Source organism: Melanostigma gelatinosum, assembly GCF_949748355.1.
Source record: "Melanostigma gelatinosum genome assembly, chromosome: 2".
Lineage (NCBI taxonomy): Eukaryota > Metazoa > Chordata > Actinopteri > Perciformes > Zoarcidae > Melanostigma > Melanostigma gelatinosum.
Window position 1 is genome coordinate 21,438,851 of NC_136635.1, and position 15,506 is coordinate 21,454,356.

The 15,506-nt window shown below is 44.0% G+C and overlaps 1 protein-coding gene and 1 pseudogene across 2 annotated transcripts; one reads left to right on the forward strand and one right to left on the reverse strand.

Moving 5' to 3' along the window:
• Window positions 1-3,194: 3,194 nt before the first annotated feature.
• LOC306793827 (high choriolytic enzyme 1-like) lies at window positions 3,195-4,623 on the forward strand (annotated as a pseudogene). Its single transcript has 2 exons — window positions 3,195-3,200; window positions 3,883-4,623. The product of its transcript is annotated as a high choriolytic enzyme 1-like (transcript).
• Window positions 4,624-9,408: 4,785 nt separating this feature from the next.
• On the reverse strand, window positions 9,409-11,723 carry LOC306793835 (gonadotropin-releasing hormone II receptor-like; the record flags this gene model as incomplete). Its single annotated transcript, XM_079291621.1, has 4 exons — window positions 11,190-11,723; window positions 10,072-10,276; window positions 9,621-9,924; window positions 9,409-9,586 (listed from the first exon to the last, which is right to left on the reverse strand). The coding sequence occupies exons 1-4, from the start codon at window positions 11,712-11,714 to the stop codon at window positions 9,409-9,411; spliced, it is 1,212 nt and encodes a 403-aa protein (XP_079147747.1). The 5' UTR covers window positions 11,715-11,723.
• Between the last annotated feature and the right edge of the window lie 3,783 nt (window positions 11,724-15,506).

Here is a 15,506-nt window from a genome sequence, read left to right on the forward strand (position 1 = left end):
TTTATTATCATGGTTCAATATTTAAATGTGTCTGTTTTCACCTCTGTCTCCTCAATTTACATTGAGCTATTTGTGTCATGACACGCTGCAAATCCTTTTGAAAGCTTCCCTTTACTTGGTCCAAAGAAAAAGAAGAATCACACTGAAATGTCATGAGAGAGAGAGAGAGAGAAGCAGTGCGTGCTGCACACGTTGAAGGATCGAAGTTTCCTCAAGAAAAAGAGTTGACTCCTCCCCTTCTTGTACACGGCGTTGATGTTGGTCTTCCAGTTCAGTCTGCTGTCGATGGAGACACCAGGTACTTGTACTCCTCCACCATGTCCACATCCTCTCCCAGACCTCTCAGCGGTTGTGGAGCCGTCGTCTTCCTCCTGAAGTCGACCACCATCTCTCTGGTCTTGGCCACGTTCAGACGCAGGTGATTTATACCGGCCCACTCCACAAAGTCATCCACTACTGCCCTGTACTCCTCCTCCCGTCCGTCCCTTATACACCCGACCGCTGCAGAGTCATCAGAGAACTTCTGCAGATGGCATGACACAGAGTTGTAAGTCAGTGGTGTACAAGGTGAAAAGGAAGGGAGACAGAACAGTTCCCTGTGGGGCTCCAGTATCACTGACCACCCCATCAGACAGCACACGGCCCAGTCGGACAAACTGTGGTCTGCCCCGTGAGGTAGTCGGTGATCCAGGAGACGGTGGAAGTGTCTACCCTTCTCACTCAGCAGTGGTTGGATGGTGTTGAATGCACTGGAGAAATCAAAGAAAATGATTCTCACAGAGCCACCGGTTCCATCCAGGTGCGACTGAACTCGCTGCAGCAGGTAGAAAAGAGGACACCACTTCTGTGGAAGGGTTGGGGTTTTGTTTTGTTTTAGGGGTCTTTTCCTTCAAGGTTACTACAGGGTGGCACTGAGCAGCAGTGACCACAGGCTCACTTGATGCTTGACTCTTCATGACACTTGCAAAAAGAGCATGAGCAGTTACCCCTCAGTCAATAATCGGGGTTCTCCCCCTATGTAGCGCTCCAACTAGCCCTGGGACAGAGTCCACAGAGCACACTCACCTCTCTCTCTTTAACCCAACACATATGCGCACACACATTTGAAGGAGACACACACACACTCGGCTTCTTCTCGTTGCCGACCGGGTATCCAAGAAGAGTAGAGACGATGTCCTGCTTTAATCCAGATTCTCGTGAATGACAAATTGGTCATGTTACGGTAGTTGTAGTTGAGGTGATCTATCTTCCTATCTTCATGCATGGCTGGAGTGTACTCAGCTGGCTTCAGGGCGGTTACAAATTCAACACCAGAGCCCTATTACACACACCAGCAGGCCAATGTATTGTACTGCTACAGCTGTTCTACATGAGAACACTCAAGGTGAAACATCATTGTGGACAAATGCTCAGGGACCATTATAATCCACAGCATTATGCCTCTATTTGACACTTGCGGTGGTATGAATCTCTTCCTTATCGGGATTAAATGATAAGAAGGTGGTTTGTAGCTTCTTAAAGTGCGTATTTGTACAATATACTTCAGTTAGACCCCCATTATCAGCTGTTCTATCGTCTTCAGCTTTATTTGACCAATTCAATGTGTTTTAATTTATTGATCTCGTTTTACCTTGAGTCACATAAATATTCACTTTGAGCACCAATCTGTATTTTTTGAACAAACATATCCACGGGTTGGTCTGGTTTGTAACAGGGATCAGAATGATGGACTTCATCCACCCTGAAGTTTGTCATGCAGAAGAAATGAAAATGACGGCAGAGTGATAGGACAGAGCGCCACAGAGACAGCAGTAAGAAAACAAATACACGGGGTAAAAATCCTCTGTCATAACCGTGAAATAAGAGAGCGCTCAGTGCCAAGGTCACTTACCACTCACCCCACAACTTTTTGGCTTACGATATTCCTCGGACCATTCCGATGCTCTATCAGGACCAATTCAATAGCATCTGCAGCAGCACAATCTATCAGGCAAACTGTGGACTCAGCAGGGGGAGCGTCCATTTCTCATGGAGTCACTCAGAGTACCCGGGGTGATTTAAGATCAGCCACAGTGCCTGCTGATGCAGTGCAAGCCAACTGAAGACATTATTTTAGGATGCCTCTTAATCACAAGGTCCACAGAGAGAGGAATGCATTCATGCGTTTATCCTGTAACAAACAAATAAATTACCAGAACACAAAGGCACATGATGTTTATATTTAATGCGAAACCTTTTGTAGGTTTTGTTCGATATATGTATATACACATATATTATATGTCTTTTCTGTGACTGTAACAAGGGCTCTAGGAACGTCTTCAACTGTCGTGACACAAAAAACACATGTTGAAGTCTCTGACTGTGACCTTCTGACTGTTGGCTGCCGGTCATGTTGGTGATGAAGTGACTTGGTGATGCTGCTCTTGACCTCACACGCCATTTCAATAATGAAAAGCATCATTAAAATGACTTGCATGGGTTATGACAGAGTCTGTATATAGCTTCTGAGCTGTTTTAAACAGCTAAATGATTTTCTATGAAAGCAGTGGGCTGTAAAACAACTCCCACAAGATCTGTGGCCAAAAGCGTTGGTTTTAAATAGAGTGCACACAAATTATTACAAGATCACACATTACACGCTAGCCTAGTATTTTGGTTCAAACCTCAGCTCAACACAGAAACAGGGCCCGATGTTAACGTAACATGTAAAAAAAAACCTATTTAAAGTCACAATTATTTTTATCTCTTAATCTGCCAATTAATTTCTCAATCAAACATCAGAGAAGACTGAAAACAATCTCAACTTCCCAACGCCCAAGGTGGTGATTTTAATTGGTTGTTTTGTCCAATTAAAGAAGCTGAAAACACAGAATGTTTGACACGTTTGACAAGATTTCGCTAATTTTAGCTAATTAAGTTCACGAATGAACAAGTGACTAATTGTTTCAGTTGTAAATAGATAAGTGATGGGTACAAATTAAAGGCACAATCAGTGATCCAAGGATTTAAACCTTAAAATGTGTTTGTGATCGGCATGGCTTGAGAGATCTCATGGTTGGTTGGTCCCCAGCTTTGGTCCAGACTGAAATGTCTCAACAATTACTCTGTGGTTTGGTATGAAAACCTGGACGGACAATGATGGTCTCCAGAGCATAAATCCTCTGAGATCCTCTGACTTTTGTCCAAGTGCCACCATGACGGTGAATTTTTGGGCTTTTGGTAATTGACAACTTGTTAGATGCACGTTCACCTCAGGATTTACTGTCATCGCCTTAGTGATCACATGTTGCACAAATATTCAACATCATTGAGCAATCAATCCGGTTGCTCGGTGACTGCATGTTTGTGCTAATGTGTGCATACGTAAATGACTTGCAGGAACAGAAGTGGTGAATAATAACGAGTCAGCAGTTATTTTGCATTCCCTTTATTACAGATAATGTAGGCATGGGAGTCTTATGTTCTGTTGTCTCAACATTTGAAAGGATATTGTGAAAGAAAGGAAAATATTCAGCATTGATTCCATAACGTACAGCAGCTTTTGATAAATTACAGATAAAATGCACAGAAAAAGAGAAAATGAGCATGCAAACAATGTTTAAACAGGTATAATGTTTACCATGTTCAGCATCTTAGTTGGGTGAATTAGCATGCTATCATTTGCTAACGAGCACTAAACACAAAGTACAGCTGCGGTTGATGTGAATGTATTGGTTTTGCAGACAATTGGTCATTTGCCAAATTACTGAATACATAAAAACTGTGATCCGACGATGGTCGTTGCTGAATAGTTACTAATACGTTTTTTTTGTATTCATCATATTCAGACCATGTATACAGTAATATTCACAGCCATGAATATTAAGTTGAACATCATTCCAGTCCAGGAATGACTGGCTGCTTCTCCAGGAGGAAGCAGGAGAAGAAGAAGCCCCAGACACCGTCGACATCACCACCAAAATTCAGACCTCGAACAACGGCACAGATGACATCCTGCCAGAAGGAGACCTGCTGGCTCCCAGAACCAGAAACACCATGATGTGCTGGTCCCAGCACTTCCTGTGGAGGAAAGCCTCCCAACGGCTTGGTGACGATCCCCTTCACCGTGAGCAGTGAGTTCACCAGCTGGGGGAGGCAGAAGGTGGACTCCGCCATGAAGGCCTTCCGCAGCAGGACCTGCCTCCGCTTCGTCTGCCGTCAGAACAACTACGACTACATCAGCATCAAGAACTGATGGGAGGCAGACTGGTGCTCTCTCTGAACAGACAGGGCTGCCTCTACCATGGCATCATCCAGCATGATGATCAACCACGCTTCGGGCGCAGCTCGAACAGACCAGGAGCGACCGCGACTACCACGCCAGGACCAACTGGGAGAACATCAACCCGCAGATGGCTTACAACTTCCACAAGCAGGCCAACAACAACCTGAACACTTCCTACCACTACTCCTCCATCATGCACTGTGGAAGAACAGCCTTCTCCATCCAGTACAGGAAGGACTCCATCACCCCCCATCGTCCGGACCGGCCAGAGGCAGGGCATGTCCTGCTGGGACATCACGAGGATCAACACGCTCTACGGCTGCTATAAACAACGTATCTCATCCAAAGTTTTTCATTGAGACAAACAAATGAGCTTAATGCCAAATTTTACAAATTCACTTTTTTCCATCTGGCCGTAATCATTTAAAAGCTACTATACTTCTGATTACAATTAGTGTCGATATGTTCTTTCAATATTCTGTTTTAAACTTAAGTGGCTCATTTTCACCTTGTTATTGTATACACACATTAGTAAAAACATGGAAATCTAGGCTGGGACTCACAGACCCCAATAAAACAAAACTGGCTCCAGGCACTGTATCTAATGGTGTAAACTACTGTAAAGTAACAGGAACACGAACAGTCTCTCACAGAGACATCTGAAGAGCTGTTCCTATTTTAGCTACAATGAAACAGGTGTTCAGATCCTATAGCCCAGTGGGGGTGTGATGTATGTGGGTGGGTGAAAGGGGGGGGGGGGGGGGGGGGCTTCATCTGCTGCTTTAACGCGAGCGACAACAGATAATATCAGCCTTCAAGATGGTGTTTACAGAATGCAGTCTATTGTTTCCATGGTTGAGTTACTGCTGACTTTGGGGTTTCTTGGATGAACTGTGGGGTTGTAACAGATTTGCTTCACCCTTTACCCCAGTGAGAGGCAGCCATCGCGTGTTCATCCCATCTGTTTTCATCTTCCCCGCGCTATCTCTCACCTCGGCAGCCCGCCGAGCCAACTCCCTCTGAAGTGTAGTACAAGTCAGACCAATTAACCATGTGCAACAGCGAAATGCACACAGGGAATAAGGTTTGTTCAGAAACTTCAGAAATACGTACAGTACTACTACGGCTGTCATAATAAAATAGACTACTCCGTCCAAAAAGATGTTCTATTTTCTCTGATATATTGAAGCACCAACAGCAGCAGAGGAAGCAGCGCAGAAGCCTGTGCTTTCTCTGTTGCCTTAAAAAGAGAACATGGTGTCGGTCGGAGAAGAATCTCATTTGCGTCGCCCTTTTATTGTTGTTCATGTATCACTATATCTGGTAAGACACGTGCCGTAAATGTAAATACCGATGGTGACGTTTACATTTTATAGACTGTTCTATCGTGCCCTCTGGAGGTCTGTGAAGTTAATTGCAGTACGGATTCAATGAATCTCTCCGTCCATGAACTGAACCCGCGCATCATTGATTGAGGGTGGGGCTGGAGCCAATACCATCTGACAAAGGGCGAGAGGCGAGGTACACTCACAGTCATTCACAGGCCTGATACACCGAATCAGAATAGAACCCTCAAGACTTTTAAATTGCTATTATCCTCTAAATGTACTTCAAGTATCACGTACTCATTGTGCAGGAAAAAAATGTGATTGTTGTTGCTCATGCATTGGAATAATATTACTGTTAATAATATTCCGTTGCATCATTTAATTAACAACATTTCATCATATTTTAGATACTGATAGGTTTCATTTGTAAAATCCTACTCTGAAAAGTACAGCTGTCAAGTAAATGAAGTGCAATCAAGAGAGATGTATAAAGCAGCAAAAAATGGAAATACGTTCATGTACCTAGCACTTGAGTAAACTTACTTATAATTAGTTTAGTTGTCATTCGGCCACTGAATACAATTCAATATAAAATGATGTAAATTTAGAATTGAAAGTATTGACAGTATAGAGCAAAGGGTACCTTACAACAAGCCACACACTATACATCTATGAAAATAAACACCTGTCCATTTGTAAATGAAAACAGCCAAATGCATACAGTTTAAAATGCATAAGAGTTCTCCATGTGTTGGAAACTTCACAGGTGACCATGCTTCTAATACACTGGTAATGAGGTTTCGTGTTGTCTGTGGCAGTTAAAGAAGCGGCTTTTGAAAGAGCAATATCAATATTTTTTCAATATCAATATTTTATTTTAAAATAGCCTCAATGCTGCCTAAAAACCGTTTTCACAGTAGACATGTCGACATGTCACAGTGGGAAAAGCACAGCTGCAAATAACACAATTTAGTTGGATTGAATTTAGCTGCTTCAGTTTCCGGGTGCTGGAGTTGTTCCTGCTGGCTCCCGCTCACACTGTCATGGATGACTGGGACTCTTGAACAGAACAAAGCCATGTTCTTTTCCTACTATCACAAGTTAGGATGCCACGATTGTGTTTAACAATTGGGCTTTTTGACATAAATGTATCAAAGTCCTTTGTGGGTGTTGTACATTATGTGAACGTTGTGCCACTAGATGGCAGCAAAGCATCAAATAATTATGTTACTCTATTCTGGAACAATATGTTTTCTCTTTACTCCACCAAACTTCTCTTATCTGCAATGTATTCATTCATTCATGCAAAGGGCCTGCTTTGACATGATTGTCCTTTTATCTCTCCTGTGCCTACTATGATTGTCTTTACCTATCTCCTGTGTAAATCCCCGCTGACATCACCAACAGTGTTTTCCCCAAAATGTCATTGATAATGTATTTGTTTGAAGCACTGCTTCAACAAAACCGCCCTACCTAAATCATCATTACGTAAATCAGTGCTGGTTTGAATGGAGGTGGTGTGCCATTTCTGTTAAACCACATGTGGCACAACAAACAATTAAACCCTCATCCTAGTTTAAATTCTTCTGGACCGTGACATGTTACATGTTACTGGCCAGATAATCTGGCCAGTATTATCTGCATGACTGATGCTTGGTCTCCACAGCATCAGCTGACAGGTCGGTCTCAGCCCATGAATGAGAGGAAGAGTGAAGGATGCTGTTCGTTGACAAAATCAAGCGTTGATAGTCCCCATTGAACTTACAAAACATACAGGAATACCAGCAGTTACAGGTGATGTCGCACTGTCAGGCATAGTAATGGAGTTTGTGCCCTGGACATCGATTTACATGAACCTGCATGTGAAGAACCATCCAGTACATTGTGTTCTTAGCTAAGAGAAAATTCAAGATACAAGACAATTGGGAAATTACTTCTCCTAAATCACTGATACAATCCAGAACAGCGTGAGACCAATTGTGTTTTACCCTCTTATTGCCTCAAGAAGGTGATTTCTTTTGATATTGTATTCTCTGCAATGAGCTCGTACACGTTTGACTGTTTCCGGGTGGGTGCTTGCCTGTTTTATATATTGTGCGATTGAGATCTGTAATGGACGGTCGACTTCCATATGCATCACTTTGCAGGGTCAACAACGTTGTTACAGCACGTTTCACAACACAAACACTCCAGAAAATAATAAATGATGAAAAAGTATTTCACTGTTAGCGCTGCCATGTTGCTGTGACGTCAGATGTCGGGAAACTTTTCGACCTCGGAATTTGGATTTAAGTGACCGTTCAATCGCACTTTTCCTTGTCAGAGGCAGTTTTTTCAGACTACAATGGATTGCAGCATAAACCATATCAGCCATTTTGCACTCTTGCAAAAAAAACCTGACATTTACTGTGGGTGTAACATTAGCTATGTTAAGACACGGATATCGCACTGAAACACAATGGCAAACGGTCTCTAACTTAGCCGACAGGGGCTAGCATTGGCTAATTCACTCGCTAACAACTACGTCTTTTTCAATAATGTTTAACCAACACATAAAACGACCCATTAAAACATATAGCATACAATGTGCAGGAGCCAGAAAATGCTCGGCAATGCACTGCTATGCTATCATGGTTTTAGCTAGCACCCAACGATAAGTGTTAATACAAAACTACCGCAACCACTAGCTACATGATACAGAATCACCTTCACCGAAATTAATGGACAAAATACTGAATATTTACAGCAGAATCAACTCAAAATATAAAGACTGGTTTTAGGCCAACAGTGGAGGTCGACGTGAGGAGAGGTTTTCAAACTGTGAGAACCATCTCTTCTGCTTGCGGCAGTGTATGGTTGATTGCGTGCAGCGCAATGTCTCAGGGAGACATCGATTCAAATTTAGAAAGTGCACAAAATGTCGCCATTTCCTCCGGGACCGAGTTCGTGCAAGGCGTACACTATAAAACGCAGATCGGCAGAGATCTTTTCCAGACGTGGTTTGTGTGCGAGTAATTGCAGAATTGCGGCAGTGTATGGTTGATTGCGTGCAGCGCAATGTCTCAGGGAGACATCGATTCAAACTTAGAAAGTGCACAAAATGTCGCCATTTCCTCCGGGACCGAGTTCGTGCAAGGCGTACACTATAAAACGCAGATCGGCAGAGATCTTTTCCAGACGTGGTTTGTGTGCGAGTAATTGCAGAATTGCGGCAGTGTATGGTTGATTGCGTGCAGCGTAATGTCTCAGGGAGACATCGATTATTGTTTCAATGTATGTTTTAAATCTCCTTTACTTTTGCCTTTATGCTTTTAATGGTTTCATGTGAAGCACTTTTCCTTCCATGACATGACGGACTATTGCTTCTTTGATTTTCCGAAGGGAATATACTGGATAATGCATCTGATTAACATGTTATCTTCTTTTGTGTTGGCTACAAAGGAAAGCTCTCAACCTCCACCATCATCTGAAGCGTCCTCACAGACACTTCGGCAGTGTGTGTGTAGCTGCATGCACGACACGCTGACGCTTTTTCCACACTGGTAAATGCATATTGTAAACGGCAAACTCGTCTTAAAATAGGAGCCACACACAAAACATCAAACAACTCTGTTTAGTAGGTTCATAAAGATGTGAGGTAAGCCTTTAAGTAAGATGGACAGCCCCAAAGACAACACACAGAGAGACACATCTAGGTGATGGATTTTCTTTAACGTTTTCAGACTTATTCTACACACGCACGTTAAGTTTGATTGTGAAATACACACGTATATGTACAACCCTGAAATAACAGGTGAACCAGTTCCATGAGCAGTGTCAAGTTCCTGCTTCTACTCTTATTGTGCTCTCAGCACTGAAATGGTACGGTTGTCCTCCTTCCCCTCGACCGGAGAGAGACCTGCCATCAGCCGAACTGGGCTCAGCCCCTCCACAGTTGCGGCCCTTTTCACCGGTCCTCATCCCTCTCTTAGAGGGCAGAGCAGCGGCAGTGCAGAGCAGCGGCAGTGCATTTCATCTCGCGGTCGGACATCACCGCGGTTTTGTGGTAGCAGCTCCTCGCTTCCTTGTGGAAGCGTATGGTGAATAGACCGTAGATGATGGGGTCCAGGCAGGCGTTGAAAAGCCCGAAGATGAACAGGATGTGGGTGATGGAATGGGAGACTTTCCCCTCCAGGTCGTCCGGAAAGAACCAGTACCACAAACCCAACAGGTAGTACGGAGTCCAGCAGACTATGAAGCAGATCACTATGCCGATGCTCATTTTCAGAGTTCTCATCCTGACTTTGGGGACGTTGTTCTTGGAGCAGCGGAGATGTGGCTCGTTGGAGAGCACTGGAGGAAAGAGAGCGGGAGAGAGAGTCCGGTGTTAATGGACGGATGGCATGTGAGCAAGCAACATGGTTACAAAAACGAATGCATCAAATGTAGGTCTTTTTCTGACCCATCCAGGGTCAGGAAGAGACTTAGCTGTGAACTCACAGGTCCTTGTCGTCATCCGTTTGGAGATCTGGATGAAGATCCGGGTGTAGCAGATGATCATCATGATGAGCGGCAGCAGGAAGAGGCAGGAAAAGGTGAACATGTTGTAAGCTGTTTCCTGCCAGTGAGTGACGAAGCTGCCCCTGGTGGTGCACTGAGTAAAGTTTGCTGGATATGTGATGGTCACATTATGGTAAATGAACATCTGAGGAAATAAATATGGAAAAATATAAGGTTAGCATTTTGCTGGCAGCAGCTGTCATGCAGTATTTTCTTTGCTCCGTTTGTTTGGCAGAGGTGGGATGGAAGGATTAAAGCATTATGTTGGTTTGACCAAATAGCCCAGTATAGGAATTACATTCATGTAGGTCAAATGCCAGTGTTTGATGGAAATAAATAATTACATATTTTAATATAATATTGCTTTTTTTCCTCCAACCAACAGTCCAAAAGCAAAATATATTCAGTTGACTAATCTGCATTAAACAGCATATTTATGTATTTTTGCTTGAAATTTCGTTTTTTTGAAAAGGATGGATTAATTATCAAAATATTTGCAGATTACTTTGTAATCATTTCAGCTGTAATCTAATTGCATCTGTGTTGACATTGCAGGAATTTTGGATTGAAGCCACACTGACCATTTCAAAATGTTGCCATGTACTCCAGTCATATATCTCACTGTTTACAGTAAAGCATGTACCATTAGGATTATGGATTCCCATCCTTGTGTAACTATATGATGGAGCCACTAATCCCCGCCACCGAGGCCATTTGGGCCCCTTGAAACACGCATGTTTGCTGCATCACAGCCTCTACGAATTGCCACATTTTACGGCAATGCACAGATCGAGATGTAGAGAGCTTGATGAACCGCGTGTCGCGATTTCTATTTCCTCGAGCATGTGTGGATCACCCACACGTTAAAAGCTTTATGAAACTGAGATAATGCATGCAGATCCTATCTGAAGACCTCACTGTGATACTGTTCGGAGGAAAACGAGAGAGAGAGTTCAAAACATCTCCGATAACCCAGCACTGCTCTCCGAATCCGTTGCGTACGTCTTTAACTCAACCGAACGACCATGTCTTGTCCAACCAGTGTCCCCTGGCCTTACCTGAGGGATTGAGAACAAGGCGCTCATAATCCATGCCACCACCAGCATGACCCGGTTCCTTCTCCGTGCCATGCTGATGGCCAGAGGGTTGAGGATGGCCGACTGTCGGTCCAGACTGATCACCACGGTGACAAAGGCACAGGAGTACATGGCCTGCAGCTTGAGGAACATCAGGAACCTGCAGGCCAGGTCCCCGGCCATCCACTGGACGGTGATGTTCCACGCGGCGTCCACGGGCATCACGATGAAGGTGACCAAGAGGTCGGCCGCAGTCAGGTTGATGATCAGCACTCGGACGTGGGATTTGCGCTTGTGGCCGTTGGCCGCCCACAGCACAGCCAGATTGCAGAAAGTGGAAACGCCACACAGGATGAAGGTGACGATCACTCGGACTTTGGCCCCCGTGGAGAAGGTGGGCAGCCGCGGCGCTCCACCGTCCGCTGACGTCCAATCACAGCTGCCGTCGAGGTCGCATCCGGAGCTCTGCTGATACGCTATGACCGCAGGATCGCAGGAGGCGTTCATTTTCTGACCCTCACCAAGTGTTTTTTACGCTCAGCTACATGGGAGGCCGGTGCCGGCTGCGGGAGGGAGATAAAGCAAAACACATCTACATGAGCCTTTTGCGTGAAGTTGGCGCAACATATTCATCTGCATGGATTTGCATAAAGAGGCTGAGATAATAGTTCTGTGAGCAATACAGCACATCTCTCTCACTCTTTCTCTCCCTCTCTCTCTCTCTCGCCCTCTCTCTCTCTCTATCTTTGTTGCTCACTGACATGGAGATATGCTAGGATATGTGTATATGAGGGTCTACAGATCAGTGAATTTACAGCACCACCAACAGCAACACCTGACAACCAAGTTACTCACATTCCAACGACAATATGCACTGGTTGGACAAAAGAAAACATGGTTGTTTGGTAATTCATGATACAACCATCTTTGACAGTGAAATAATTGAAATGAACTAAATTTGAATTATGACTTCTAATTTGCAGCCATTTGCATATTGCAAAGCAATAACGCAAAACAATATCTGTATATTAACATATAAATACAAGATATAGCCGGAACAGACTCACATCTACGCACGTGTTGTCGTGGAGCGATGCATTCCCCACATCAGATAGTGATAAAAAAAAACAAATCCTCTCTCTGGAAGTCCGCGGACCCTCCTTATGATGAGCGCAGCACCGAGTTTCTGAGTAGTCTCCGGTCCTCCGTCTCAGCTTTTACCTTGGCTTCCCGCTTCAGGAGTTTATCACACGTAGCTCGCTCTCCCTCCTCATGTGCGCGTCCGTCGCTCTGTGTGCGCGGCAACGAGCGTTCTCCGCATCCCAGGAGCGTCAGTTCGCTGAGCTCTGGGCTGCTCGTTATAATTGCAGTAAGTATGTGCGGTACGGTCACGCGACGGTACAAAGGGGAGGACAAACTGACAAGAATATGCGCAAAATAAACGAACGCATTGCAAATGGCCATGGCACAGTTTTTTTTATATATCATATATACACAAGTCAGTGCCATGTTTGGCTTTGAAGCCCAACTGGTGATCTGTGGAGGTGATGAAGTCCTGTATTCTGTCCAGCAGAATTCTTTCTAGGACTTTTGACAGGACGCTGGCCAAAGCAATGGGCCTGTAATTCTCTAGGCTACATACTTTACCAGCTTTGTTTTTAATGACTGGCACTAAGAGAACAGACAGCATTGAGTCTGGTAACAAGCCGTGAATCATGAAGCCAGTAAAACAAATAGCGAGGAGAGGAGCTAACCTCGGACGAGCATATTTAAGGTGTTCAGCAGTAATATGGTCTAAGCCACTTGCTCTGCCTTCAGACAGTTTGTTGATAGCTTGGTGCACCTCATATGATGTAATTACCATTGACTCATTACTCTCAGAACTGTCCACGCTGTACAAATCACTTTTGATGCAGTTAAATAAGGTGCTATAATGCTGTCGCCATAACTCAGCAATGTTGTCTGTTCCTGAAATTCCATCTATAGTGCATGGTAAAGATGTTTTACAGTGAAGAGCTCTCACTTCTTTCCAAAAATCAACTACGTTGTTGCTTAGCAGCTTCTGACATTGATGACATTGATGGCTCACTCATTTTGGTACAAGAGGCTGACCTGAACCAGCCCGCTCTGATGGCTCACATCCTCAATTCTCCACATATAACCTCCGGGCAAAAAAAGAAAGCACTTTACCTTTCAATGACCAGCCGCATGCACTATGGCAGAAAGATAATTGACAGACACGTTTCAACATGATTCACAGTCGAAAGGCTCATCTGCATATGGGGAGATGACTCTGGCATTTTGGTATGTGTGGCTTTTTACTCCAGCCGACAGCAGGCACAGAGAGTTGTAAGTGCTCGTGGAGAGTTTTAGATGTCTGGGTATTAATCAAACTGAACATGTGTCAAGTTGAAGTTAATCCATCATGATGCTGAATCCATAAAAATAAAAATCGCACGCCCACCGCCACATCCGAGAGGACCGCAATCAGGAAAAAAATGACTATTCAGACTCATCATATTGTTTTATTCTCAACCTGGACATCGTTAGCAAATTGTGAAAGTTCTCTAAGGCAGCGGAAAGCAAGCATGTATTACCATCTCCCACCCTGGGCCAAGCAGAAATGAGATGCGGTGTCTCGCTGAGTGGAATCAACATTGGACTGACTGGTGTAAAAGCCACTGTGTGTAAGAGGCGTCATCATTTTGACCTTCATTATAACATGACAGCAACTCTAACAAGGCACTTATGTGTAAGGACAAGCGGCATCAACACCGTTAACCGACAGCCACCGCCGTGGGTTTGTCTTCCTTCTCGATAGTCAGAGGATGCGAATACTTTTACAAAACAATCGGAAGCAGCCTGCAGAGACAGCTGCCCCATATTGTTTCGTGACAGGAATCACTTATCTTGCAAAAGCATGGCGCCAAAGATGAGTCACTTTCCATGTTTCATCAAAATTGATCAATATCATCAATGGTGTGCTGTTTCTTCCTCCTGCTCCTGTAAGGTTACCTGCAGTGTTGCACAAAGGGAGGGTGGAGGGTCTACCTCATCAGACCACTACATGCAAATGGTTTCTCTTACAATTAGAAAACACAGAGGAATGCATGATTTGCAGATGAAGCTGCCTTACAGAAATACGAGCGTCCCAAATTCACCTGACCAAATGTTTATTGAGTGACCTCTCTTCTATCACTGACACTGATTGTTCTCGGTGGGGGAAACTGATACCATGTCCTCACTACTCCGTGACCGCTGATTCCATTAGCCCTCTCTCCAGGAGGTCACAGAAGAGAATTCAAATGCAAAACACAAACTTGACAGCATAACAAATGCGGACATTCTTCCAAGCCATATGCAAATCGTAGACAAATCACAATTAAATTTATCGTCAACTTAGTTTTTTGCACTGCTGTGCAGTGGGGTCTCATGGAATCCAGAGAGACAAAGGCAGACTGCAGTTTGTGTTTTTAATTTAAAAAATGGAAGAGGGATGAGCCTTCTATTTGAAGGTGCTGGTGGTCACTAAGAGGTCTGGAACCAGGGTGAACAGACTGGACTCCTGGGACAGTTCAAAAGGCCAAATTAAAAACTGCCATAGAATGAGAAATGGACAGAGAGCTTTATCTGTACTAGGATGAAGTGACAGACTGAAATAATAATGATGTGTCCGTTTCTGGATTCTCAGTGGAGACGTCAGTTTTTATTATTGTAATGTCAGTTAACTCTATAGACTCAAGCACAATTAGTTCGAGCTTCTCAGCACATGTTGGTTATGCACTTCTATGATTAATACCAGACTTCAAATGTCACCTTTCTTTAACCATAATGTATCAATGTACTTATAGACGATAAACTCCATGCAAGGTCGGATAAAGAGTTTTAAGTCGAAGGCAAGGGTAATACATCTTCTACATAAAACGTTTGCTGCGGGCAAATATATTCCTATTACTTGAATCCCTAAAATTGTGGAAAACATTAAGACTAGCAAGTGCACTGAAGATGGACTTTACACCAGCACTCATTAAATACTTACTTTCCTTTTTACCCCGCCTCACCAGAATCCACAGAGCAGGATTAGTCCAGCTCATCTCCACTGTACCATTGCCACTTATCCTGCAAACTAATCCAGCCGCCATACGAGGAAGGCTTATTGGCCTTCTGCTGGTCTGCGATGCTGACCAGAAGACCACGTGGACACTGGGGAGGTTTCTCTCCATGCCGTCTTCAAAAGGGCTTCAAAGTCAGGTCCCTTTTCAGGGTGTTACTCAATACATTTGTTCACAAAAGTTTCTC